The sequence below is a fragment of the Pan troglodytes genome, chromosome 9, assembly GCF_028858775.2.
Source record: "Pan troglodytes isolate AG18354 chromosome 9, NHGRI_mPanTro3-v2.0_pri, whole genome shotgun sequence".
Classification (NCBI taxonomy): domain Eukaryota; kingdom Metazoa; phylum Chordata; class Mammalia; order Primates; family Hominidae; genus Pan; species Pan troglodytes.
In genome coordinates this window covers 20382501-20409648 of record NC_072407.2, presented here as the reverse complement: position 1 = coordinate 20409648, position 27148 = coordinate 20382501, and the positions used below count along the sequence as shown (strand labels likewise).

General features: G+C 34.4%; 1 protein-coding gene across 50 annotated transcripts in view; it reads left to right on the top strand.

Annotated features, from left to right (window-relative positions):
- The window catches only part of SOX6 (SRY-box transcription factor 6), a 770159-nt gene that overhangs the window by 418316 nt on the left and 324695 nt on the right, over positions 1-27148 (top strand). For all 50 annotated transcript variants that reach the window (XM_063783828.1, XM_063783833.1, XM_063783834.1 and 47 more), the window contains one exon: positions 1014-1221. In XM_063783828.1, the coding sequence (XP_063639898.1) occupies positions 1014-1221 (208 nt within the window). The remainder of the gene's footprint in view (positions 1-1013; positions 1222-27148) is intronic.

The following is a 27148-nucleotide window of genomic DNA, read 5'->3' as shown; positions in this document are numbered from 1 at the left end:
TGTCCTTTGTAGGGACATGGATGAAGCTGGAAACCATCATTCTCAGCAAACTATCGCAAGGACAAAAAACCAAACGCCGCATGTTATCACTCATAGGTGGGAACACTTGGACACAGGAAGGGGAACATCACACACCGGGGCCAGTTGTGGGGTGGGGGGAGGGATAGCATTAGGAGATATACCCAATGTAAATGACGAGTTAATGGGTGCAGCACACCAACATGCCACATGTATACATATGTGAAAAACCTGCACGTTATGCACATGTACCCTAGAACTTAAAGTATAATAATAATAATTTAAAAAAGACATTTTTAAATGCCACATGAAAAATGTGCTGAAGTATCAGTGGTAAGGGTAAGGAATAGAAAGAGACTTCTGTAACTTTGGACAGCTGTGTAGCTCGAAAAACCAAAACAAAACAGTTTTCTCCAAACCCCAGCACACAAAAATATTCATGTTGGCTAACTTTCTGGCACTGATTTAGATAATTTCTATATTTTCTGGTGAACAATGAACATTGGCTACTGAAGCTAACTTTTCTACTTGTTCTAAACTAAAGGACAGTGTTTTTTATGATGTACTCCTTTTTATGCTGTGGGAAGAGTGTTGCTACTAAAAGTGTCCAATTAAAAGAAAAACTTTACCAAGCCTAATAATTAGTCATTGAATCTGAACTAATTTGAATGAAAGGTGTAAATGAGTAAGGAGTTGAAATGCTTGTTTTTGAAGCACTTAAACTGCTTTATATTTAAAAAGCTAAACAGTTTTAATCTGCAACTTCACATTAGTTCCTTTGACAATTGCTTCTTTAATGTTTTGTTTAATCGGTGTTGTTCAATCAGAATTGTATTTTTTATTTGTCCTACTAAGTTACTTGTATTTTATTTTAATTAATATATTTTATTTGTCCTACTAAGCATCATATACTGTCCTCAGTTTGGGAATTTTTTCTCCAGTAGCATGCAAAGAAACGTATATTCTAATGGTTTTATTTTATTTTATTTTTCTAGGAATCAGAGAATAATAAGTTATGTTCCCTATATTCCTTCCGAAATACCTCTACCTCACCACATAAGCCTGACGAAGGGAGTCGGGACCGTGAGATAATGACCAGTGTTACTTTTGGAACCCCAGAACGCCGCAAAGGGAGTCTTGCCGATGTGGTGGACACACTGAAACAGAAGAAGCTTGAGGAAATGACTCGGACTGAACAAGAGGGTATGTGTGGACTTCACTGTTGGGCTCTGTTTTTTTTTCTTCTAAAGATTCCAGGCCTTAAAAAAAAAAAAAAGTGGGATTTCAAGGGTCAGAGAAGTGCATAATTGGCACTAGCTAGGAAAAAGTTATTCAGAGGTTACTATGGTGATGGCAGATTTTGATCCATTAGGAGTGTTAAACAGATAGCTCCGTTTTTCTAAAACTTTGTGCATTTTATTTGGTTCTTAAGATAACAAATTAAGATTTTAAACTGACCATAATCCTACTCTGGAAAAAGGTAACAAGGGATTTTTCCTAACTGCAACTTTATTTTTCATTTTTTCTCCCCTATTTCCTTTTGGTGGATAGTATTTCTTTATAAAAATGTCAACTGTTTAAAAAGCAAAATTAAAAAGATTTCTCTTCATTTTTATAAATATATTATTTATCTCCTAGCATTGTAGAATGGAGAGTTAGAGGGCTTCAAACATTGTTAAAACTGAAAGTATATGAGTGACTTCTTTGATACATGACATCTCTTGCAACATCCCACATCTACCTTCTCTACTCTGTACAAGAGTTCACTCAGGTTCGTGTACATCCTAGAAAACAAATGAAAGAAGACTCTCCAATAATATTTTTAAACAAAGTAAATCAAGTCTAAGTGATGGTTATACTATGTTGTACTTTTGGTTTTTATGTACAGATTTTAGGCCTTAAAATGTAGAGTAATTAATAGTTCTGGATTTATTACTAGCATTGCAAGTTAAATTGAGACTTTTGTTTTACTATAGACAAATTGGGATTTGATATTAGGGAATTTTTCATGTAACTTAATTTTATTCCTTTGAGGGCTCAAAAACTTAAAAGATTCCAATTAATTTTTGTAGAAGTCTTTCTAAAATATATTGCATGCTTCCCTGTTTTACTAGTCAGGTAATATGACACAAAATGTATATATTTTTTGATGAGCTAGGGTCATAATACAGTAGACTAGGAACTTCAGTACCCTTCAAACAATTATGTCACCCTGGGTAAATTCTTCAATCTACTCGAGCCACAAAATTTAAAATTTGGTTACTGAGTTTGCAACTTAAACATTTTGAGGATTAATAATAATAATGAATATGTCTTGAATTAACTGTAAACTATATGAATATTAACTATAAACTTATACATTTGGCTTGTTGTATTATATTATATATAACATATATAACTGATATATTATAAATGTCAATTATTTTACTGTGCTATAATAATGCCCCTAGTGATCATTGAGATTATTAGCACTTTGATTTTATGGTTATTTTTCAATTATGAAACTTAAGAGTTTTTGTGTCTGCTTGATATATATATCTTTTTGTATATATGTATTTTTTTGGTGTGTGTGTTGGTTTCTCCTTCAATATCAGGTTGCAGGCTATTATTTCTTGCTTAGTTGCAAATAATTTCTAATTTTCTCCTATTTACCTATAGATTATAAGATTAGATAATCAGGAAATTCTGGGCTGTATTTGAAATATGAACAAGTATGTTCTGGAGGTGTTGCTGAGAGATTCTGGGAAATACATATGATCTTTAGGGCATGAACTACATGCTGACACTTTTGGCTTCTGAGGCTTTGTTGTCCACATTCTTGGCTATGTTCTGAATAATGGGGATTGCCAGATAATTATCTACTGAATAAGTAAGATCGCTAGATTACTTTTAATTGTGATCCACCAAAAGATGGTTTCAGTTCTATAAGTAAGTGGTTTTCAAAATACTTTGGAGGAGTCTTTAATGTAAAAATAAAGGCATTGATTGATGATGATTTTTTTCCTGAACTACTAGGGAATTTTAAATCATTTTTTCCTTGCAAGTAATGGTTAATTTTCTCTTCGTCCTCTTTGTTACCATGTGTTACAGTTGATTTTGTATAAGAGAGACACTTACAGAATGAGACAGTAGTCCTTTAAGAGTCATTTATTACTGTATTTCTACTAGTAATGAATGTTTTCATACTCTACAGATTTTTTTGCAATATGTATGTTTTAGACATCAGAAATTCAGGCATCTTTAGTATATATTAATGTATATAATATAAATATATTAAATGCAGATATTAAGTGACCAAAAACATGCTCATCAAATTTACCAATCTCACAAATCTGGAACAGTGAATATAATGGATTAAAGAAACAAAACTTAAAATGTTTTGACAAACTGAAACTATGAACTTAAAAATAACCTACCAAGATAAAATTTAATAGATCTTATTATCAAGTTCAGAAGTTGTGACCCAAATCCCAGCTGCACAAGTAATTACTGAAGAAAATTCAAATAACAGCCAGATGAATGATTAAAAAAAAAAACCTATGAGTTTTAAGTGACATAAAATGCAATGGGGTCAGCATAGTGAATATTGCCAAAAAAATTGCCAGTGCTATTTCAGTCAGCATCACTAGAAGTACAGTATGATGCATTCAAGAGTTGGTAGTCCCACTAAACTCACTGCTCAATAGAATGTTTCTGAAGTATTGTGTTGAGTTCAGAATTACCACACTTTAAGAGGAACTCAAAGGCATTGGGATATTCTCAGAGAACAACTGGTATAATCGCAGAGATGAAATTATATAAGAAGAAGAATGGTTGAAGGAATTAGTAATACTAACCCCAGAGAAAAGCAAATCAGGGATGACATGATGGTGTCTTTAAAGATTCAAGTCACATGGAGGAGGGATTGGGTTTATACTGTCTAGCTTCCTGGGGATAGAATACAGATCAGTGACAAGAAGTTATGAGGAACCTGATTATGGCTGATAAGACCAACTAGCTAACAGCTGTAGCTGTCTATATGGAATATTCTCCCTTGGAAGATAGTAACTTATCTATCCTTAGAGATATGCAGCAATCTCTATTGTCATTTTAATAGAGGTGTTGTAGAGGACAGAAGTTTGATCTTTTTTCCAATGCCAAGACTATGAATTTTTATGAACATTCTTATAAAATATTCTACAGTTTATGGTATACCTTTTTTTTACAGCACTTTTCAAGGACTACATAGTATTGTGATTATTTTTCTACATATTCTTCTTCTGTGAAATGCATTTTATTAAAACTCAAGGATTCTTAATTTTTCTTTCTGTGAATCCCTTTGATAGTCTAGTGAAGCCTACAGACCTTTTTTTAAAAATTATTTTAAATGCATAAGGTAAAATACACAGATTACAGAGAAAATGAATCATATTAAAACAGTAAATAGGCCAGGCACGGTGGCTCACTTTGGGAGGCTGAGGCGGGCAGCTCACGAGGTCAGGAGATCAAGACCATCCTGGCCAACATGGTGAAACCTCATCTCTACTAAAAATACAAAAATTAGCCAGGCATGGTGGCAAGTACCTATAGTCCCAGCTACTTGGGAGGCTGAGGCAGAAGAATTGCTTGAACCTGGGAGGCAGAGGCTGCAGTGAGCTGAGATCATGCCACTGCACTTCAGCCTGGGTGACAGAGCGAGACTCTATCTCAAAACAAACAAACAAACAAACAGTAAATAATTTAAAACATTTGTGATATGGTAGAATATGCTATTCCACTAATGCATTAAGAAAACAAGATCTTATAGAGGGCCTAACAGTATAATAATTTTGAAATAGTGATAAGCGTAAAAGATATTTTGAGATATCTCCAAGTATAATGTAATATAAAATATCAATTGTGATACTATTGGTGACAATGTCATAGGAACCACAAATACAGTATGGTTTGTTACTTGCATCCATAATTTAAGGAAATGTAAATTTTCAATACAGTCTAGTGAAAAATAATTTTTCCACAAAAGTTTAGAGACCCCTTGAATTCTATCTATGTCTGCTGGAGTCTGTGGACCACCAGTTAAGAATCCCTATGCTAGATGATATGGTACACCCATAATGAATAAAACAATGGTCTCTAACTTTTAATAATTCATATTCCAGTAAGAGATATAAGGCATATAAAAATGAACTCTAATTCAGTTTCTAGTATATAATAAATTCCATAGAGCTATATAGATAAAATATTATGGGAATTTACTAGATAGAAAAATTACTTCTGCCTTGGAAGCCATTGGAAGGTTCTGAAGGGAAATGGGTCTTAGTTGGTCTTGGAGAATGAAAGGATTTATATACACAGAAATTGAGAGGAGAAACATTTCAGGCAGAAAGAATAGGCAGAGGACTTTAAAACGGCCAATAGTTCAGGTTCTAAATTAAAAAAAGAAGATGCATATGGGATATAAGTCTGAAAAAGTAGGTTGTGTTCAGATCATGGAGGCCCTTTGACTCTTGCCTAAGGAGTTTGAACTTTATATTGAAGGCAATGGAGGAACCACTGACTGTTTTTTAGCACAATAAATTGGTGGATTAGAGCTTTCTTTCAGGAAAGTTAATCTGGCTGCACTGTTTAGGATGAATGGGAGCAGGGAGAGACATTAAGGAAATTGTTTCAAGCTAGAGATAATGAGGGTCTGCTGAACGAAGGCAGCAGAAATGAGGAAGGAAGGGGGATGCATATGGAAAAGATATTAAGAGATAGAATTGTTAAGAGTTAATGTTTAAGTGTAGAGACCAAGACAGAAGAATGGTTCAAAGAGTGCTCAGAATTTTTAAACTCTGGGCAAATAGGAACGTGGTAATACAATTAAAAAAAAAAAGGAGGAACATGTTTTGGACATGGGAGCAATGAGAATTTTTTTATTCTGAGTTTGGTATCTTGAGTTTGAATCCTAATTTTGATTATCTACTTGGAGCATAGTATAGAATAGCATAATGGGAGAACAGAAATAATTATAGAAAGGGTCATTAAAAAGTTTAGGATAGATTTCTGCTTCTCAAATAATTATATTCTAGGTCTAAGGAGGTATAACAGCTCCACCAATATTTGCCTGACATTGATCCTTTAAAGTTCCAGGTCCATCTCCTCATTTGGGATGTATTATCTCATTGGACACCTAAAAGTCTTCAAATGCATTACCCACCTCTCCCTCACATCTACTTCATGGTTTGAGGGCCATATTTCATGATTAGCTGAGAGACAAGCCTGTGTGATTGACATGATAAATGACTACCTTTCTTGCATTATTCTTGTTCTGGAGAATATTTTTACTCTTTATCAGACTAAATACCTCTCCCTCATTTGCCCTCATCTACAAGAACTGATCTGTAAAAAGTTCATTATGGTCCTTTTAAAAACTATATTTGCATGATGAAACAAAAACTCTCCAGGCAGATGCTTTGATCAACCAAATTGTCCAGTGTTTAATCTGCTATTCCTTCAAGAAATGCCCTCTCCTGAGCAGTGATTTGACCCAGATTGTAAAACATTGTTGAACAAAGGTGCTACATCTGAAGTGCCCCCTCTGAAACTGAGACTTATGGGAAGATAGGCAAAGTTTCTGTCTTTTGTAAATTTAACTTTGATTTAGTATTATAGATTGGTAAATTGGTATGTAGGTAGGTAGACAGATCCATAGATGGATTGAATGATTGAATGTCAGAAACCACCTTTTAAAACATTGGTAGATAGAGTGTACAGGAAAGCTTTGATTAATAGATTCAGGTTAAGATGCTTCCAAGGCTAAAATTCTTCAGCTATAATAAAATGATGAATTTTAGTTATCCTTGTATCACCCGTCTTGTTGCCAATATAGCTGGGCTCTAACATAAGCGACAGAAAATGAATACTTTAAAAAGGACTTCTATATCTAAATACATATATTTAATCAGAGAGTCCTTTGGCTTCTGAAAATAAGTTGTCTAATGAGAATTTCATTTGAGCAGCTGTGACTGAGGAGGTCAACAGGCACTGCCTAGGAGAATATGGCCCAGCTGGTTAAATCTGGTTGTTGTCGTGATTTAAATGGTCAAGTGCTGCTTGTAATCCAGGACCGTCTGTTTGTAAAGGGAAGAGTGAGTGCTTCAGCATAATGTACAGCTGTTTTAATCTCTCTTTAATAATAGTGCTTCAGCCACTATCATGTCTTGTGTATCATACTACTAAGTATATGATCCTAGGCCGAGGGCCCTGGTTTGAGTCAGGTTCTGGAGTCATGTGAGATTGCAGGAAAAGGGATACAATGATAAAACTCTCAACTGTCTGACAAAATAAAACTAAATTCCTGACTCTATGGCTCTTTTTAAAAACTTATTCTTTAGGTAATAATTATTGTGATTAGGAGAGAGTGACAAAGCTTGTAGTTAGGTAGAAATATTAGAATAAATGAACTCTCTTTGTTAGAGCCATAAATGTAATGGAAAGTATGCAGGCTTTGATACAATTCCATAGGACATACATTGGTCAGAAATTAGAGTATTTGCCCAGTGGAATTGTGTGCTTTCTGCTATCATGGTAATAAAAGTATGTGGATTCATTTTACTGTGCATGTAAGAAGGGACAGCAGCATTTGAGCTTTGAATTCCTGGTGGGACAGGCTTTCCAATGGATTATGCAGCTGTTTCCCAGCACAAGAATGAGCATGTGTTTATGTGTATATCTGATGGATTATTATCATTGTTCACATCTCTAAACAATCATTTGTATTTCTACATATATTTTCACTGAAATATATTTACTTTGCTTATAAGTTGTGTTTTGCTCCTCTGATAGACTTTGCTCTACTAAAAGAGATATATGGTATAGTTTAAACAATGAGGAAATTCATTTTTAAAAGTCATGTCTTTGAGCTAGATCTGAGTTTGAATCTAAGTTTTAATATTTAGAGAGACAGTATAGCCTACTGAGTGTAGACTATGGAGCTAGGTTGCCTGTGTTTGAATTTCACTTCAGCATTTCCTAGATGGATGACATAGAGCATGTTACTTGATCTCTCTGCTTCAGTTTCTCAACCAAAAAATGAGTATGTTTACAGTGTTATAAGGATCAAGGTTTTCATGAAGATGAATAATTAGTTAAGGCAACTAAAGCATTTAGAACATTGCCAGCTCAAAGTAGGTGCTCAATAAATGTAGCCAGCATTATTTCCTGGTTGTGTGACTTTGGACAAATTAATCTCTTTGTGCTTCAATTCCCTCATCTGTAAATCTGTATGAATGATACCTGCCTTGCAGGGTTATTGTGAGGATTTGACATATTAATATGTACAATATTTAGCTTCTGTAATTATAACTATTACTAGTATTGCTATTATAACTACTATTGCTGTTATTATTTGAAGAAACTTTTAAAAAAGAAAAATATTCTAGGAATCTCATTCTGTACCACAGACAGAATCATAGGAAATGTCCCATGGTGTTAAGGGATTTAGCATTTGGCAGCAATGATGTTCTTGTGTTCTGGAAGAGCAATTCAGTTTAACTCTCTTTTCAGGCTATTTGGAAAAGCTGATACTAAAGTTTCCCCACTGAAAGCCAATCATCCCTTCTGAAAAATATGTGGAATGTGATGGTGTCAGTGAGAGAGGTTGGTAAAGCCTTGGATGAGGTTTTTAGATAGTAGCCAGTGAAGAGCAATGTGTTTCTGTTAAAGCAAAAAATCTATTAAAAGCCCATGTTTTTTTTTAATTAACATTCACACCCTGTGAGAACATCACAATAATTTTTAAGGCAAAATTTGTGGATATTAGGTTTTTACCACTATTCTGATTGAAAGTTATATTGGTGAAGCACTTATAATATCCCAGATTTAAGCCTTGTTTTATGTTTCTCATTAAAAGGAAAATTTGGAAAGGTTTTGGATTTTTGCATAAGAAACACTTTAAGTATTCATTAAAACACCCAAAATTGTTATTTCAAATAAATTGGAAATTTCAAGTCATTTAAATGCTGAAGTTTCCCAAGACCACTCATACTTTTGGTGCAGAAGCAATTGGGTATTCAGAGCAATGCTGATACAACTTCATTTAAATTCATTTTTTCTTCTCTTTAAAATCTTTCCTCCCAATAATATTTGTGTCCTTGCTCCTGTTTTAAAAAATTTGTATCATATTCATAGTAAATACTTACCTAGTACCAGATAGTTTAAATAAACAAGTATTTTCTGAAAGTTTTGTACAATGATATTTAGGGATTATATTGAGGAGCTAGAACGATTGGTTTTTGAATTATGAAAAGAATTATGTATAGTCTATTTTCGTGTTAAGTATATTTGCATTCTATTTTTTTTTTAAACTGGTCTTCCTCTCATATTACCTTAAAAAAACTTAAAATGAGCCAGAATTCTGTGAACTCCAGACCTTCTGGGCAACTCTTCGTTATTTCTATTTGCTATATGTTTTGCAACCTCCATTTACAGTTTGGGTAATATATTATTTGGTTGAATCTTTTTCTTAACTTCAATTTGTGTGTCTCTGCCTTGAAAATATGCCTCAGATTTCTTGCTCATTTCTATCTCCTCAGATTTAAAAATTCATTTGAAGGTTCTTTCTCTAAGAATCTGGGGAACAGATGCAGGCAATTGTTTCTGATTTTTCCTGTTATTGAACTGTGGAGCTAGAAGGTGCTCTCCTGGCATTTTGTTGTTTAGAAAGAGGATGCAGCTTTCTGATGGTTTTATGAAATAAGTTATAGTCTCATATGATTTTGAGCTTGTGGAGGTTGAGTGGATCATTAGCATTTTGCATTTTTCTATTGAAAATTCATTAGACTGACTTCTCCAGAATTTATTCTGGGAGTCTCAGGAAATAATAGGGGACAGTTTTGGGATCTGTATTCTTTCTCCTTGTACAATATATATGCAATATCAAAAGAAAAAATGAACAGAAAAGGAAGTGGTAAATGTAAACATTTATTTATTATGTAATATTTGATATGTATATTATAAACCATAAAGGTAAAACAAACACTTGTGAACTCAGCATCCAACTAAATAAAAATTTCTAATACTATTGAATCTACTTATGTTTTCTTCACCTGTCCAATCTTTGTTTTTTTATCTACATTTTTGCCAGAACTTTGTTAATCATTATCTGCCTTTTTTGTTTTAAAATAGTTTCCAATCGGTCACTAAATAATGATTGTTTAGCCTTGTTTTCAAACTTCATAAAAATGATGTCATACTGTAACCTCTTGTGACTTGCTTTTTATTTTTATATTCTATCATCAGTTTTGCTGTGTGAACTTTAATTCATTTTCTCTTTTGTGTAATCTTCCATATACTATTCCATGCTATGCTATATAGCAGTATATTCTCCTGTTTATTGTTTCTGGACACTTGGACTTTTTCCAGTTTTCTGCTGGTGCAAACAATAACGTATGAAGATTCTTGCACCTGTCTTCTGATGCACATGTGAACAAGTTTCTTCTCTAGGGCATTTCCCCAGGAGTGGAATTGATGTTGACACATTTTTGTGTTCTTTTTCCACTCTCTTGGAAAACATTACACAAAGAAGTTGCTGCTGCAGTATGTGTGTGTATGTGCACGCGCATGCATGCATGCGCCTGTGTTAGAATTCCTGAAAGCTTTAACTGTCTATACCTTTTGGTTCCACCTTCCTCAAAATGTCTAGTACAGGCTTTTCTTCATCACTGAGCTTTTCAGAAGCTCAGCAAGAGCCTTTGATGGACCCTTCACTGCAATTTTCCTTTTTCCTTTTGTTGTATCTGAATACAACAGGCTGAATGTCGTTAGCCCTCCTTTCAACTAGGAGCACAAGAATATCGTCGTTCTTCTACTGGACTGTGATTACTAGGTTTGTTAGGAAACACTTTTTTCCCTTTTGATCCTCTTTATTGATGTTTCCAGCACAGGGTGTGGTTTTAGAATTAGAGTAGTTCCTCATCTCTAATTGCATCAGGTTTACAATAATTTTTACTTAAATACTTACTTCAAATGCAAAATTACAAACCTATTAATTATTGCCACTGTTCTAGCCAACCATTTATATTGAAATGGACATTTTTCTGGCCAAACAGTCGACATTAGCTGGAAACCTTCACCTCTCTCTCAGAATGTTTAACTTGAGAATCCTTACAGATATTGGCTTGGGATTGATGTGCATTCTTATCCTAACTCTTTTTAACTTATTAGGTTGTGTCTAATAATTAATTAATTGATCTAAGCACTAGTTTCTTAATTTATAAAATGAGGATGTTGGTCTAGATAAGCATTAAAGGACAATTTGTAAAATTCTATGCCATTTTGATTTTCTTTTACAGTTTGTATCCAAATTTTAGAGTTTACTATCATTACTTTTCTCTTTTAAACTATTTTCAGTTCAAACTGAATAAATCTCATGATTCATTTTCTTTCATTATGCTTGAAACTGTCCTTTTCTATTTCCAATTTCTTCTTTCTGATGTTAGAATTTTTACAAAGATAGAGATAAAAGCTTCTATCCAATTTTGATATCTGAAACTGTCATTGTCCAATGAAGCACTTACGGACAAAGCCATGGCTTCAAGGCTGTGGCTTAAAGCTGAATATGTGTGGTGCTCAGACCTATCGTAGCTTTCTTAGTTGATGTCTTGAGTTTAAGTATAACTGAGTAGCTGTACCTAGAACTGAGAGAACAGACAAGTACTCTCACAATGAAGTAATAGAATATATGCCATCCGCTAGCATTGGGAGTGCAAAAATTAGAAGACTGTGGATTCCCCTAATTGCTCTCAAATAATGAATTGAAAATGAGTAAATACAAATAGGTGGCTAGAAAAAAATTGATGAAGGTATAATGAAGAACAACTGTGAAAATATGACAAAATACTGAATTATTTGCAACAGCACCATTACAGCGGCAACAACAGCAGCAGAATTATTATGCTAATATATATACTTTTTGAATGACAGTAACCTATAGTCAAAGGGCAGTTTTTAAAGAGTGGCTAACAAACTGTGTGCACTGGGATTCCATTTCACTCCAGAATGCCTTTACTAGCTTAACTGGAGCTTTCTAGCTTATCCCCCAGAAATATCTCTTATCTTGTACATTTTGCTTATGTTATGGACAGGGGAGAGATGGAAAATTTAAGAATTAAAGCATAAGCCACATGTTTTGGAACTATTTTTCTTTGATTTCAGGTAGAAGAGGTAGACAGGAAACTGTCTTATGTGCCCAATGTACATAGTCCTAAAAATTATTCCTTGGTTTTAATTTAACTCTTAAGCCTTGACCCTGATTAATAGCAGAAAGTCTGGTCTCACTTCTAGGTAAATCAGGAACTTCAGTATTTAACTTTAGTCATTTAGAATTATGCCCCTTTTGCTTCTTCTTGGTGTTATCTAATATCCAGAGAGTTTAGGCATTTTATTGGCATTGGAGCATTGGTATCTGGCTAATGATATCAATTTCTATTATGCCTAGAATAACATTCATTGCTTAAAATCCTAACATATTACTCTGGCTTTCAAGCCCCATTTTATATTACTTTACTCTTCTCTGCCATGGATGACTCCCCTCCTCCTTAAACATGTCTTAGGACCTTTGCACTTGCACAAACATATAACTTGGACATTCCTTAGTTATGTTAGATACACTGCACACAATTAGAATTTGGTTCCTGGAGTTCTGTTGTAATCTTTCTCTAGTGAGCATTGTGATTAAGAAATTCGAGGATGTAGGCTGAGCGTGGTGGCTCATGCCTGTAATCCCAGCACTTTGGGAGGCTGAGGTGGGTGGATCACGAGGTCAGGAGATCGAGACCGTCCTGGCCAACATGGTGAAACCCCGTCTCTACTAAATATACAAAAATTAGCCGGGCATGGTGGCATGTACCTGTAGTCCCAGCTACTCAGGAGGCTGAGAGAGGAGAATTGCTTGAACCAGGGAGGTGGAGGCTGCAGTGAACCAAGATCGTGCCATTGCACTCTAGCCTGGGTGACACAGCGAGACTCTGTCTCGGAAAAAAAAAAAAAAAAGAAAAAAAAAATTTGAGGATGTAACAATCTCAGGACAAGATTTTTATCTGTTGAGTCAGCACAGTGCTGAAGTTGATTAGTTATTTAGTCCAACATACTTCAAGCTTAGTCATTATCCCTCCTATCCAGAATAACTTTGTATTCTCTCCGTTTATTGAAATTTTCCATTTATCCATTTTGCACTATACAGAATTCCGGATCATACCTAATCTTCTACTGACTGGCACTTGTGAATTTCTCCTCCTCTAAAATTATTAATACTCAAACCTGTACACCACTGCATTTATCAATAAATTATAATCCTAATTATGCTGTTTGCTCTTTTTTAAATTGAAATTTTTGTTGAGACAATTGTAGGTTTACATGAAGCTATAGGAAATAATACAGAGAGATTCTATATACATTTTGCCCAGTTTCCCCCAGCGGTAATATTTTAGAAAACTGATATATAATAGCACAACCAGGTTATTGACATTGAAACAATTCACTGATGTTCCTCTTGTCTCTCCATTTGTACTACATTATTGTACTCAGTTGTGTGTGGGGGTGTGTATTAAGTTCTATATATTTTTGTCACCTATTTAGGTTCATGTATCCACTACAACAGTCAAATGCTGAACAGTTTTGATATCATAAGAATCCCTTGTGTTGCTCTTTTGTAACCACACCTACCCTGCTTCAATGCCAGCATCCCTCACCTTCTATACCAAACCCCTGGCAACTACTAATATGTTCTTTACTTCTAACATTTTGCCATCTTAAAGATGTTATATAAATGGAATTAGATAGTATGTAGCTTTTTAGAATTTACTTAAAAAAAAAAAACTCAGCTTACTTCCCTGGAGATTCATCCAATCCAATTAATGGGTGTCAATAAAAACAAAATTTTAAGAAGTTAATACTTAAAAATTTGCTAAGTGTATTCCATGGTATGCATCATATGTATAAATCACATATGTTTAACTATTTACTTGTTGAAGAACATCTGTGCAGATTCCAGTTTTTGACTATTACAAATAAACTTGCTATGAACATTTGTGTACAGGGATTTGTAACATAAATTTTCATTTATTTGGAATTAGTACCCAAGAGTACAATTGCTGGCTATATTGTACGTTGGATTTTATAAGAAACTGCCACACTGTATTTCAGAGTAGCTGTACCATTTTGCATTGCCACCCACAACGTATGAGTGATCCAGCGTCTCTGCATCTTGGTCAACATTTGGTTTTGTCACTTTTGTTTTAACTGTTCTTATAGGTGTGTACTGATATCTTATTGTAGGGTTAATTAGCATTTATGCTATGGCTAATGATGTTGAACATTATTTCACACGTTTGTTTGCCATATATGTATCCTTGTAGGTAAAATGTCTTCTCATGTTTTCGGTCTATTTTCTAATTGGATTGTTTTATTTTTGCTGTTGTGAAAGTTTTTTATTATTCTAAATACTAGTCCTATGATAGATACATGGTTTGGAAATATTTTCTCCCAGTCTTTAGCTTGTCTGTTATCCTCTTTACATGGGCTTTCACAGATGAAAGTTTATAATTTTGATGAGGTCCAACTGAAGAATTTTTTACTGTATGGATCAAGTATGGGCATCAAGTCTGAGAATACTTTGCCTAACCCTAGATTCTAAATATTTTCTCCTTTTTTTTCCTGAAAGATGTGTAGTTTTATACTTTACATATATGTATATAATCCATTTTGAGTTAATTTTTGTATAAGGTGTGAGGTTTAAGTCAAGGCTCATTTCTTTTGGCCTATGGATGTTTAATTTGCTGCGGCATCATCTGTTGAAAAGACTAACCTTCCTCCATTGAATTGCTTTGCAAATCACGTGATTATCTATATAGAAAATTCCAAGGAATCTAAGTACAAAATAAAACAGAACAAAACAAAAAACCGGCCTCTTAGAACTAATGAGTCAACAAGGTCACAGGATATAAGACGAACACTTAAAAATCATTCACATTTCTATACAATAGCAATGAACCTATGTCTTTGTCCATTCAGGCTACTGTAACAAAATACTATAAACTGAGTAATTTATAAATAACAGAAATTTATTGCTTTCTGTGTGGCATTAGCTTCTCTGATATTTTCTGGATACTGGGAAGTCTAAGATCAAGGCACCAACAGATTTGGTGTCTGGTAAGGGCTCTTCGCTTCATAGATAGTGCCTTGTTGCTGCATCCTCCCACAGTGGAAGCCACAAACTCCCTCAGACCTCTTTTATAAGGACATCAATCCTATTCATGAGGGTGGAGCCCTCATGATCTAATCACTTCTCAAAGGCCACCATCTCTTAATACTACCACATTGGGTACTGGGTTTCAACATACAAATTTTGGGGAGACACAAAATTCAGAACACAGCAACATATGAAAACTGAAATTAAAAACTCAAAACTTGGCCAGGCACAGTGTCTCACACCTGTAATCCCAGCACTTTGGAAGACCGAAGAGGGTGGATCATCTGAGATCAGGAGTTTGAGACCAGCTTGGCCAACATGGTGAAATCCCATCTCTACTAAAAATACAAAAATTAACAGGGCATGGTGACGTGTTCCTGTAATCCCAGCTACTCAAGAGGCTGAGGCAGGAGAATGTTTGAACCTGAGAGGTGGATGTTGCAGTGAGCCGAGACCACTTTACTCCAACCTGGGTAACAGAGCAAGAACTCCGTCTCAAAAACAAACAAACAAAAAACAAACAAAGAAACCCCCCACAAAACTATTTACATTTTCTCCAAATAAAATGATATGCTTAGGTATGCACTTAACAACATGTGCAGGATCTATATGCTGAAATTACAAAATGCTGATTACAAAAATGTAAAAAGACCTAAAAATATGACAAGACATATTGTATTCATGTACTAGGAGACTCAACATGGTAAAAATGCCAGTTTTCCCCCAAATAGTCTGTATGTTTTATGCAGTTCCTTTCAAAATCACAGCAAGACTTTCATATACCTAGACAAACTTACTCTAAAATTTGTATAGAAACGATCATATTCTAGAATAGCTAAGAAAATCTTGAGAAAGAAGAATAAAGTGTTAGGAATTATTCTACCCAATATTGTATTAAGGCATACTATACAGCTATAGTAATCAAGGCAATGTGATATTGGAAGAAAAATAGTCACATATATCAATGGAATATACTAGAGAATCCACAGATAAAACCATAGAAATATGCTCAACTGATTTTGACATAGATGAAAAGTATTTGTTATTTTACATTTATTGATCTTGCCTCACAAGATGATTTTAATTTTCTTGAGGACACATACCATATCTTTAGTCTATCTTCACAATGCCTGTTATGGATCTTAGCATATAATGTACATTAACCTAAAATACTGTTGATTTATTATAAAAGTTTTCAGAGAGATAAATAATATTATGATTAAAAGGAGATGAAAAGCTTTAATTTTTGGAGAATGCCTCTTCATCTAAACAAAACATACATATATACACACATAACAACATATGTATACATACTTAAATACACACATACATATGCTTATTAATTCCATAATCATTTATTAAGCTTTTTCATGCAGTATTGTAGTGGGCCTGGGTTGGAGAGAAGTAAAAGTGGAGAAAAGGGTAGAAGAAGATGAACAGAGATAAATATTGTTTTTTAGTAGCTCATAATTTAGTAGGAAACACATGTAAATAAGGTAATTATCATAAGTACAATAGTAGAAGAAGCTATAAAATGCTGTGTTGGCTGGGTGCTGTGGCTGGCCGGGTGCGGTGGCTCCTGCCTGTAATCCCAGCACTTTGGGAGACCGAGGCAGGTGGATCACTTGAGTTCAGGAGTATGAGACCAGCCTGGCCAAAATGGCAGAACCCTGTCTCTACTAAATATAGAAAAATTAGTTGGGTGTGGTGGCGCATGCCTGTAATCCCAGCTACACAGGCGGCTGTGGCAGGAGAATCACGTGAACCCAGCAAGCGAAGGTTGCAGTGACCTGAGATCGTGCACTGCACTCCAGCCTGGGTGACAGAGCGAGACTCCCTCTCAAAAAAAAAAAAAAAAAAAAGAAAAAAAAATGCTGTAGAAGTATAGAAGAGGAAACCATAATTTTTTTTCTAGATCTAAATAGGGATTTATTGACATTCGAGCTAGATTTTGATAAGCTCATCATAGTGAACAAGAGATATAATGGAATCCCAGGTAGAGAGAACAGCATGTACAAAGTTTCATGGTATGAATAAAACTGTGAGTTTAATGAATGTGAAGAAGTTTAGTGTGACTAGGACAGGAGACACAACTGAAACAATATGTTGAAGCCATTATTACAGAAATTGAATTTTATCCTTTGGGTAGTGGGGAGCAGTTGAGAACTTTTAAGTAGGAGGATGATCGACATAATTGAACACTTTTTTAAGAAAAGTAACTTTGGTGGCATTTTGACTATCAGTTGGAAAGAGGCAAGGGCAAATACAGGGGAATCTGGTAGCAGGCTATTTTAATGGTCCAGGCAGGTACTAATCAGACTCTAAACTAAGGCAATGGCAGGGGAAGAAGAGAGAAGGAATCAGCTGTTTGAGGTATAGTTGAGGTTGCTAATTAGGAGTGGAGTGTGAGGTTAGGGAGATATCTAGCTGAGAGATTTAATGGTGGGGCTATTAGAATGGTGAATATAGAGAGTTGAGAAGGTTTGGGGAAAAGGTTTGCATTTAGATATACCAAGTTTGAGTATTCCATGAAGGTGGAATACATCTAGCAGGCAGAAGTACGATTGACTGACTTGGAGATTAGAAGAGATATTGGCTCCTTTTCTCGTTGTTTTATGGATTGAATTTTTTTTTCTTAGATACTCACTTCAAATTATCATTGTTGCTTTCAGGTTGCAACAATGAACATTGTTGCATCAAACTTGGTCCATATGTGGAAACTCCATAATCTATCATTCTATTCATATAAAATAAGGGAAGTGACTATACCTTTAGCCCCAACATGAGTCATGTGTAGCTTATCTGTTCAGATGAACTCAATTAATTTTGTAGCCCAGTGTTTCTCAAACTGTCAGTAGCATTGGCATCACCTGGGAGCTTGTTAGAAGTGCAAATTCTTGGGCTTCATCCTTGACCTACTAAATCAAAAACTCTGGGATGGGGCCCATGAACCTGTGTTTTAGCAATCTCTCCACGTATTTCAGATGCACACCAACAATTGAGAACTATGGTATAGTAGGTATACTCTACTATATTGTTCTGTAATATATAGTCCAAGCCATGTAATATGGTAGCATTAAATCGACTTCTGACTGGGTAACATATTTTTAGCCATCTTCGTGATCGGTTAATTGTCTAAGAAGTGTTCAAATAATGGATAAATTTGTTTGATTAAGAAGTAGGGTGAAAGTACTAGCTACAGGCTGTATATGTCAAGGAGTAATAGATATTACCTTCTCATTTTGTTATTCTTTCTTTAAGTCTTATTTCATATAAGTTTGTTTCTCACATTGCTAGAAAATCAAATTGATGTGATTTCATGAATAAGAATTAAATTCAGGACTGCCTTAGTGGCTTAGTGACTAGTTCAGAGTGATGGTGTTGGGGGCTATTGTTAGGGAAGAAAAGTTGATGAGGGAAAAAAGAAAAGGTATTGTGTGGTTTCAGATGTAATAATCTGGATTCAGATATTGTTTCTGTACCTTGATCAAAGGTATAGCACATAGGTCACAGAGTGATCCCTTATCTTATCTTACGGTGCTTAATAAATATTATTGGATGATGAGCCAAAATAATGTGAAAAACAAAACCCACAGGCTTTAACATTTAATGGCCAAAGAAAACCCTGTATTCTTCTTAGACATGTAGATCTAGAAGTGTTGAGGTGGCCTAGGTAGAAGTGAATTTCCTAGTTGTTAAGGTGAACAGCCGCAGGTTTCTCTGGTGATGAACTTCAGTTTTCGTTAGCCCCACTTGCTCTGCCATTCCTGCTGTTTTGCAACAGGGCTTAAAAGTGCTTTAAGTGCTTGTGACCGTGGTAATGAATGAAAATGTCTTTCCAGCACTGAGAGGATTGCATTAGACTGAATAGTCACCTCACTTGTAAAAGCACTATTAGAGTGGGGCAGCTGTAAGTAAGGATAACGATTTGTGTCCACTGCTTATTTACTGAAAATTGTCAATGTATTATTTATTGAGAGCTCTCCAGACAGTGCTTGTCAGAATAAAAATGTCAGCTCTGAGCAAAATGTTATAATACATAATAAAAATGCTAGGTATGCATTTTAGGAAGACAACTAATTAGACCTGCTTTTTCTTAAGGAAGGGACAGTAAAAATGTCTAATATTGTGGACTTTCTCCATTTGTATAAGTCCTTTTTTTTAATCCCTGCTCAGCTCAGTATTTGGTTTAGAAACTTATCATGCCTGAGAAATAATTTGAACAACTTTGTATTGTGGCCATTAGACACCCCAAGTGCCAGGGAAGCTTGCTGAAGGAGGAAGGGCCTCGCTTGCCATCCCACAGTGAGCAGCCGCCCTCACCTCCATGTTTTGTCTGAAATTAGAAGATGTCACTTCCTCCCTGAGCAGTGCTCGTGGAAAACTGCCTCCAGTGTAAACAACATAAAATTATTAAGCTTATTCCTCAGCCGTGCTAATTAACCCCAAACAAATTTCACATTAAGGAAACAGAATTCAATCAATGTAAATGTTATTGCTGTGTATTACTGTAAGCAATAATATAGTGGCTAAAATAATTAATTATTTTGGATTTTTTTAAAAGAAAGTATTCTTTTTTATGGTGTTGCAAAATGTTTTGTGGATATCCCCCCCCTTTCTTTGGCCTTTCCTGGTGTAGAATATAAAAGACCCATGTGGTAAAGCATGGGTAATACACAGTTGTTTTTTACACCTGGATTGTAAAAAGGGAAAAACATATTTTGGAGAGCTTCAGGTTTACTTAGTCTAATATATTAGCAATACATACGCAGATTTTGTCTCCTCTTACCTATTGTAGTTGACTATTCATTTTAGCAATTTCCTGTTCTCTCTCCTTCCAGTCTTAAATGAAAAGGCGTGTGGTGATTTTAAAAAAAAGAATGTTAAATATTAACCAGTTCTTAGGGAAAACAATGAAATGCCACTTTACTGTATTTCAGATTTTGGGAAGCAATTCCCAATAAAGATTCCCACCCCTCCCCCCGTTTTTTATAAAAAAAATCTGGGCTCATATAAGGAGTCAAATTAGCCTCATCAAGCTAATTTTCTAACATTTTTGAAAACAACCAGCTTTCTAAATAATTGCTTGGTCGTGCCTGTGATCACTTGGGATAAAATATATTGTTATCATCATTTTCTTAATCCTCAAAGATCTTTAAAGACACGAAGTGCACAAGCTAGAGAATATGTAACTTTATTTTCGTGCAGTAGAATGCATATTTGATTAATATGGAATTGTTTATCAGTGATAACATATTCTATGGTATATGGAACATAAATCAAATACTATTTGTATTAAGATTATTCTGAAAAATGATACATTCTTTAACCAATATATACCAGCTAGTGTTAATTAACTTTGAAATTTAAAGTAATTTAACTAAATAAGTAACACAATAAAAGAAAATATTGCTTTTCAGAGGTTTAATACCCACCATTTCTTTGTAATTTTACCATCTTCTTCCAGCAAATGCAATTCTTGTATCTCTTCATCCTCTATTAGTTCAGTATCTTATTTCATGACTACTCTTAATTCCTTATTCTTCTATATTAAAACTCTATCTTCATCTTGGTAGGAGTATTTAATCTTTTAATCATATCTTAAACATCTAATGAGCAGGCTGCTACTAAATATTTACAGTGATGCCAAAACTAATAATAAGAACATAAGTGTTCCAAGGAATAGCTGGAGTATGTTACTAAAAAAAAATAAGTAAAACTAATTCTTTATATAAGAGTTAAGAAGAAGTTAAAATCTCTTCGAAGGACTGTTTTAGAATAACATCTGAATGGACCATTTATTCAATTATATCTTTTGGCTTCAAATGATTTGTTTCAGATAATTTCCTTAGTTTCTATGACCAGATAGTTGCTTTCTTTTTTATTTCTTTGGGTACTTATTTTTACTTTTCCAAACAGGAAACAACTTTATATTTTATTTATTTGCATCACATAGGTAGCTGATACTATGTTCTAGATTATGAGAGGCTATATTCAGAATCTAAAAAAAAACACATAAATTTAGACAATACAAGTTTGTATTGAAAAATTCCATACATTTTAGACATTTATGTCTCTAAGTATATTTTAAGCCAAAGGTTTAAATAATATGCATTCTATAGCAAAGAAAATAGGATGGTTAAATATGATAACTAGAACTTGGCTAGCCCTCTGGTTGTCAGGACACTTAAACAATTTTTAACTGTATAATTTCTATGACTAATATTCCTGGATTTTAAAGTTACACTATAATGCCAAACGAATAAATGGAATAAAATTTTAAAATAAGGGTCCCAGTTAGAAGAACGTATATTAGTATGTTTTAAAATAAGACGCAAAGGGTTTGCATCCAGTATTTTATTCCCTTTAAGACTATAATTGACAAACTGCAGTAATCATGCTTTTATGTGTTTTTCTGCCTCTACTGAATTCATTTAAAGAAAAAGAAAGTAAAAAAGTGAAAAAGAGACTCCAGAATTTTGAAACCCAGTGGTCCTAAAGTGATGGGAAAATAGCCAAGGTGTCACAGCTAATTTCTGACCCTGTTTTATGAGTTCTGCTGTTCCTTATTCCCCCTGTCAGCCTGGGAATCCCTGAGGCTGTGCAAACTGGCTGAACATCACTCAATCCAAGTTTTATATCCCCTTTTAATAATGTTGAGTCTATTCTGTCCAACTTTGATTCAGACAACCTGCTTGTCTTGAAAAAGTGATATATTTAATCAGTGACTCTGTCTCCAGCATAGCTCCCACTGCGTGTGACTAGAGCCAGAGAGTAGTGCAGTGGTCTGTCATTTCTGTTTGAATGGGTAATGTGGAGCCCATCAGCTGAAAAGACAGGAGCTGGAACTGCTTGTTAGGACACATGATCAAAAGCCACTCTCTGCTTTCTGCCAATCAAACCTCATGTCGCCTTGTGGGGCAGACATTAAATAGATTTTTTTTCTGCCTTACAATATGGGCACTTTGCCAGTTTGACACGTGAACTGTTACAAAAGATAGCAGAGTTTTGACCACTTGCTGACTGCTTAAAAATATTACCGAACACTTGTCAAAATGAAATATTCATAATACTATATTATGATAAATTCAGTGAAGTATTATTTGGTGCATTTATGTTGTAATTTATGGAATTTTTTTGTGGGGCAGAAGAAACAGTAGACAATTGCTTCTTGGGTGAAAGTAAGGAAGACAAAACTGTAAATCAGTCCAATTACAAAGCTATCACAACTGTGTGACAAATAGTTTTGAATAAGATGATTATTACTTTATGAAAGTAACATTAGTTAATTAAATGTTATTTTGCATTCTCTCTCATCTGCTTTAAAAATTATTTACTTCTTGTAAGTCATTGTAGGAGAGTGGCTTTTGTATTATATTTAATACAAAAATATGTAAAACTTTTATTTTGAAATATAATTCAGGATATTATTCCTTCTGCTTATTGAGAAGATGGACACATTTTAAATTCGAAGACAGTCTTTAATTTGTGGCTGTCCTGATGGGTGTTTTTACTCTGCCTTTTCTTTTTCTTATCCTCTGAAGATTCCACTATTATATTTCTGCTTCATCTTTGTGCCCATAACATTACCCAGTAATGATAGTGGAATAGACCTAACTTCTAAGGTTTTTAAGAGAAGAATGAGTACCTAAGTACTTTTGACTTAAAAGGTCATTGAAATGGGCATTTCCTACCATTTTCAAACCACCCAGATAACTGTTCTAAAGCTGTTAAATCTTAGTTGGTGTTTTGATATCTCCAAACTTGCCACTTGCCGTTTCTTCTCTAATGATCATTTTAAAAGGAGTTAAACATTTTCACCAAAACATACCATGGCAATCTAGTGGAACTCATTTAAACAGTGAGCTACACATAAACAGCTGCTCCTTCAATAAGCCATTCTTTATAATACCCTTATTACCTTCTAGTGTCTCAAATTCTGATTAGTCAACAGTGCTGATTGCTGTACAGCATTCCGTTGCCCATCTTCCTTCTGCTCAGCTGCTCATGTCTTAGTTGTTATTTGATTACAACACAACTTGTGCATTGTTTCACCAAGTTGCTCTTCACATTGTGTCTTAAAAACTGAATTATCTAGGGAAACTGGGGTGTTGTGAGAGTGACTTTCTTTATACACATTTAAAATGTCTGAGTAAAGCATGGTATTAAAAAAGACATAACTATGGAATTCTTAGGTTGGAAAGAATAATTGTGGCTTAAAACTCAGTACTTATAATTGAATTATGAAACAGACATTAAGGATGTGGAAGTGTTTTAAAAAGCATATACTATTTTACAAATTTAAAGAGTTATAAAAATGTTATATTATGGTGATTAAATTTCAATCAGATATAAAGTTCTGGAAGAGGTAATTATGTATGTATAACTCCATAGGAAGGGCCTAAAGGACCTTCATCTTTGCCCCAGGACTAGATAATTTTAGTCCAATTACTGTGCAGCACCAATGATGCCTCACTAAATAGGATAGCCTGTTGGTAGTTTAAGTTGTGATGAAATAAGTAAGGGTGGGAAAAATCTCTATAATGAAGTTTGAATTTCAGCTATGCCTTTGTTGTGACCCCCTGGAATTTACTCTTAGTGAGTAGGAAATGCTGACACACTAGAAATGCAACCCCAGTAAAGGCCCTAAATCTGTCATTGTGCTCTGGAGTCTGCTCTGAAAATAGCAAAGCTCTTTTGGTAAATTAAAATCGGTGTGAATGGGAACAGATGTTGACATGTTTTACTTTATCTTCAGGGGTGCCAGTTAAAGAGGAGGGGGTCAGCAAGGTTAGATGGTAGGAAATAGAGTAAGTGTGCAAACTTGTTTTGTGAAGGGAGTTCTGTTTTGGGACATTAGTCAATAGAATTGTATTTCTCTTTTGTAGTCCAGGTAAGAATTATACCTCCATTACTATATCTACAGGAAAGATGAGGGGGGTGGTATTTATTTCTGGATGGCTATCTGCTTTTGATGTTCCCTTGTGATTGTGTCTTTTCTTCATCAAACTGCTGTAAACTGTCTCAGATTGCTATTAGGTTTTACTTTGCAACATCATTTTGGCATAGCTTCCTAAAGTATTTGTTGAATCCTGGTGCTGTAGTAGAGTCTTTGTACTGGTATTTGTCAAAAATAATGAAAATGGTTTATGCTCTAAAAATGCACAATTTTTCAAATACCTTGTATAGTCAATTTAAATAAGTCTCGTAGAACTTTCAGTCTTGATTTGAAAAAATAGCATAGGATGAATTTATTTATAAGAACCTTAATAGTTTCTCTCAATTCCTTTTACATTTTAGATTACCTTATAATTTTCTAAATCTACATGAACAATAATGATCAATTTTGTCAGTATTATTCACACCTTTTATTAATTTAACATAGATGAATAAATGTGAATGTTGTGAAGAGTTGATTGGGAATAGATTTTAAATCTGACAGTTAGATTACAGGGTACCTAAGAAAAAATGGCTCTTTCACTAGGTACCTAGTAATTTAATTCTTGTTTGAAATTATTATAATTTATTACAGTGTGTGGGTCCTAATGAATGTCTACTATTAAATGAAAAGGAGAAATTGAAATTAAGATTATGAAATTCTTTTAACTCATATCTTTAAATCCCCTTAAACAATTCAGAAGACATTAATAAGCTATGGAGGTTATGTTCCATATTCTGTAATGACAAATAAAAACAATTTTTTTCAGTGTTTAAAGAGTCTAGAAAATGTTGAGTGTCATTAAACTTCAAAGCATGCAATCTTGGAATTTTATAAAATGGTTGGTAGTAGCCATTATAACAGCATTAAAACTGGCAACTTCATTTAAATATTTATTTGGACTATACATAGATTTTTCTAGCATTTGAGTTTTCCAGAAATAGTGACTATTTCCTTAGTGTTAAACACTTAATGTAGGATGATTTGAGATTTCATTGAGCTATATACCACACCAGATTAACATTTTAAAAATTCCAAATACGAAGGAGAGTTTTAAAATGTCAGTAAAAATTTAGAAATAAAATAACGATGTCCAATTGCCCAAAGGCATTGAAAGTTGCTACTTACTCCTAGATCTAAGTAAAAGCTGGCATGTACACAAAATGAAGCTCAAGACTTTTAAAAATAGTAATTCCTGATATTAATGTAATAAACATTTACTGTTTATTACATTAATGATGATATATGGCAATTTTTCTAGCCTGATGAATTATCTGAAGTGTCATTTGAAGGGTCCATTGAGTATCTTACCTGGTAAGAAGCCCCTCTTGCATAAATTTGGCCATGCTTATTTGAAAATCATTTAAGAAAGAAAATAAGCGTGATTGGCCCCTTGAATTTCAAACCATTAGCATGCTTACCTAAAACTTCTAAAATTTTGTTTCCTAATTTCTGGAGCTTTTTTTTAAATTGATGCTGCCATAATGCATATATAAGCCAATAATTAGTTTACGTGTAGAAAGAGAAAAAGAAAATAAGCAAGGTGGTGAGAAGTTTACATTTGACTGTAGAGAATAATCCTGCTCTGGGTTTTTGACAGCCTCAGAACAGTGCAAGCAGAGGAGATGTAGGGCCTGGTCGTCTCTCACTGCGGTGACCCCCAAGTACTAATCTTGGATATGAGAAATAAAATGTGATGTCTTCAGAGAGTGGCTATTTAGGTAGATTTTTGTTGGTTGGTTGTAATTTCACATAAATTTCCCTTGAGACTGTGGAACTGTGCTTAGACCTGTAAAAGTCATATCTCTATTCTTTTCTTTTGTAATACAATTCTCTAACTCCCTCTCCCCACTCCCACCCCTACTTAAGGATGTGTTGCCAAAAGAATGTAGTAAGAGTGCTAGCTGTTTTTAGATGGGAAGGTGATTTGTTGCCTCTGATAATCTGCTTGTTGAGCTCAAGTTAGCTCTGGCATCTGAAGGAAATGAATGTCAGAAACAAGTAGGGCAGTGCTCTCTTAGAAATGATTACTGATCTCTTTTTAAAATGTTTACAGTAGTTGTTTAATAAGGAAACAATTGGACAGAATTTATGCTGCCTAAGTTTCTATAAATAACAAAGCCTTTTCTCATCTATCTGTAATGTCCACGTGGTTGCTGTTTATCACGGTAACTAGTTCCAACAGTTAAATTCCGGTGTCTCTCATCTACTATTACAAAAGGCTAAAGTGGGCCAACTACATCATGGGGATAGGGCAGGAAGATAAAACTTTCTCATATTATTCAGTGTGAGAACATGATGGCTGTACTATAAAAAACTGCTTTAAAATATTTTTGCTAATTGTGATTCAGTAATTTTGAAATGTTAACTTTGGAAAAACATTGACAATTTACAAAAGCATATCTACTGTTAGATATTTAATTAGATTTTTTTCTCCTTTGTGCCTATTTAAACTCTAAATGAAAGATGGAAATATGTTTGCTCTAAATATTTGATGTGATTGAGATGAGATTAAGCGGTTTAAATGATTTAAAAATTATATTTACTTTAGTGCAATCTGTTAGATTCAATGCTAATCTGTCTTTTGGTTTGCTTTGTGGTACAGGAAACTAAGCACCGAGCGTTAAACTATTCAGTGCATGGTTAGGGTTAAAAACCTGGGTTCCCTCTCTGTACCAGTTACCAAGTTCTTCAGACAAAGTTGAGTTTGCTGTTCAGACATTAGCTGTACTTCTTAGCGATGACCTTGTCGGGTAGAGAAGCATGGCACAGTGGCACTTTCCAGCTGTATTCAGCCTATCCGTCGGGGTATAATCATGCTCAGTCCCAGCACCGCAGGCTTGGACATATGTTGAGTTTTATTTCTTTCTTCTGACATTAATCCTATTCACCAGCTGTTCTGCCAGCTGCCATTCTTCAGTTTAGAGATTACATTTTGGGGGATACCAACAAAGGTCTAGTTGACCACTGCTTTCTTTTTTTCA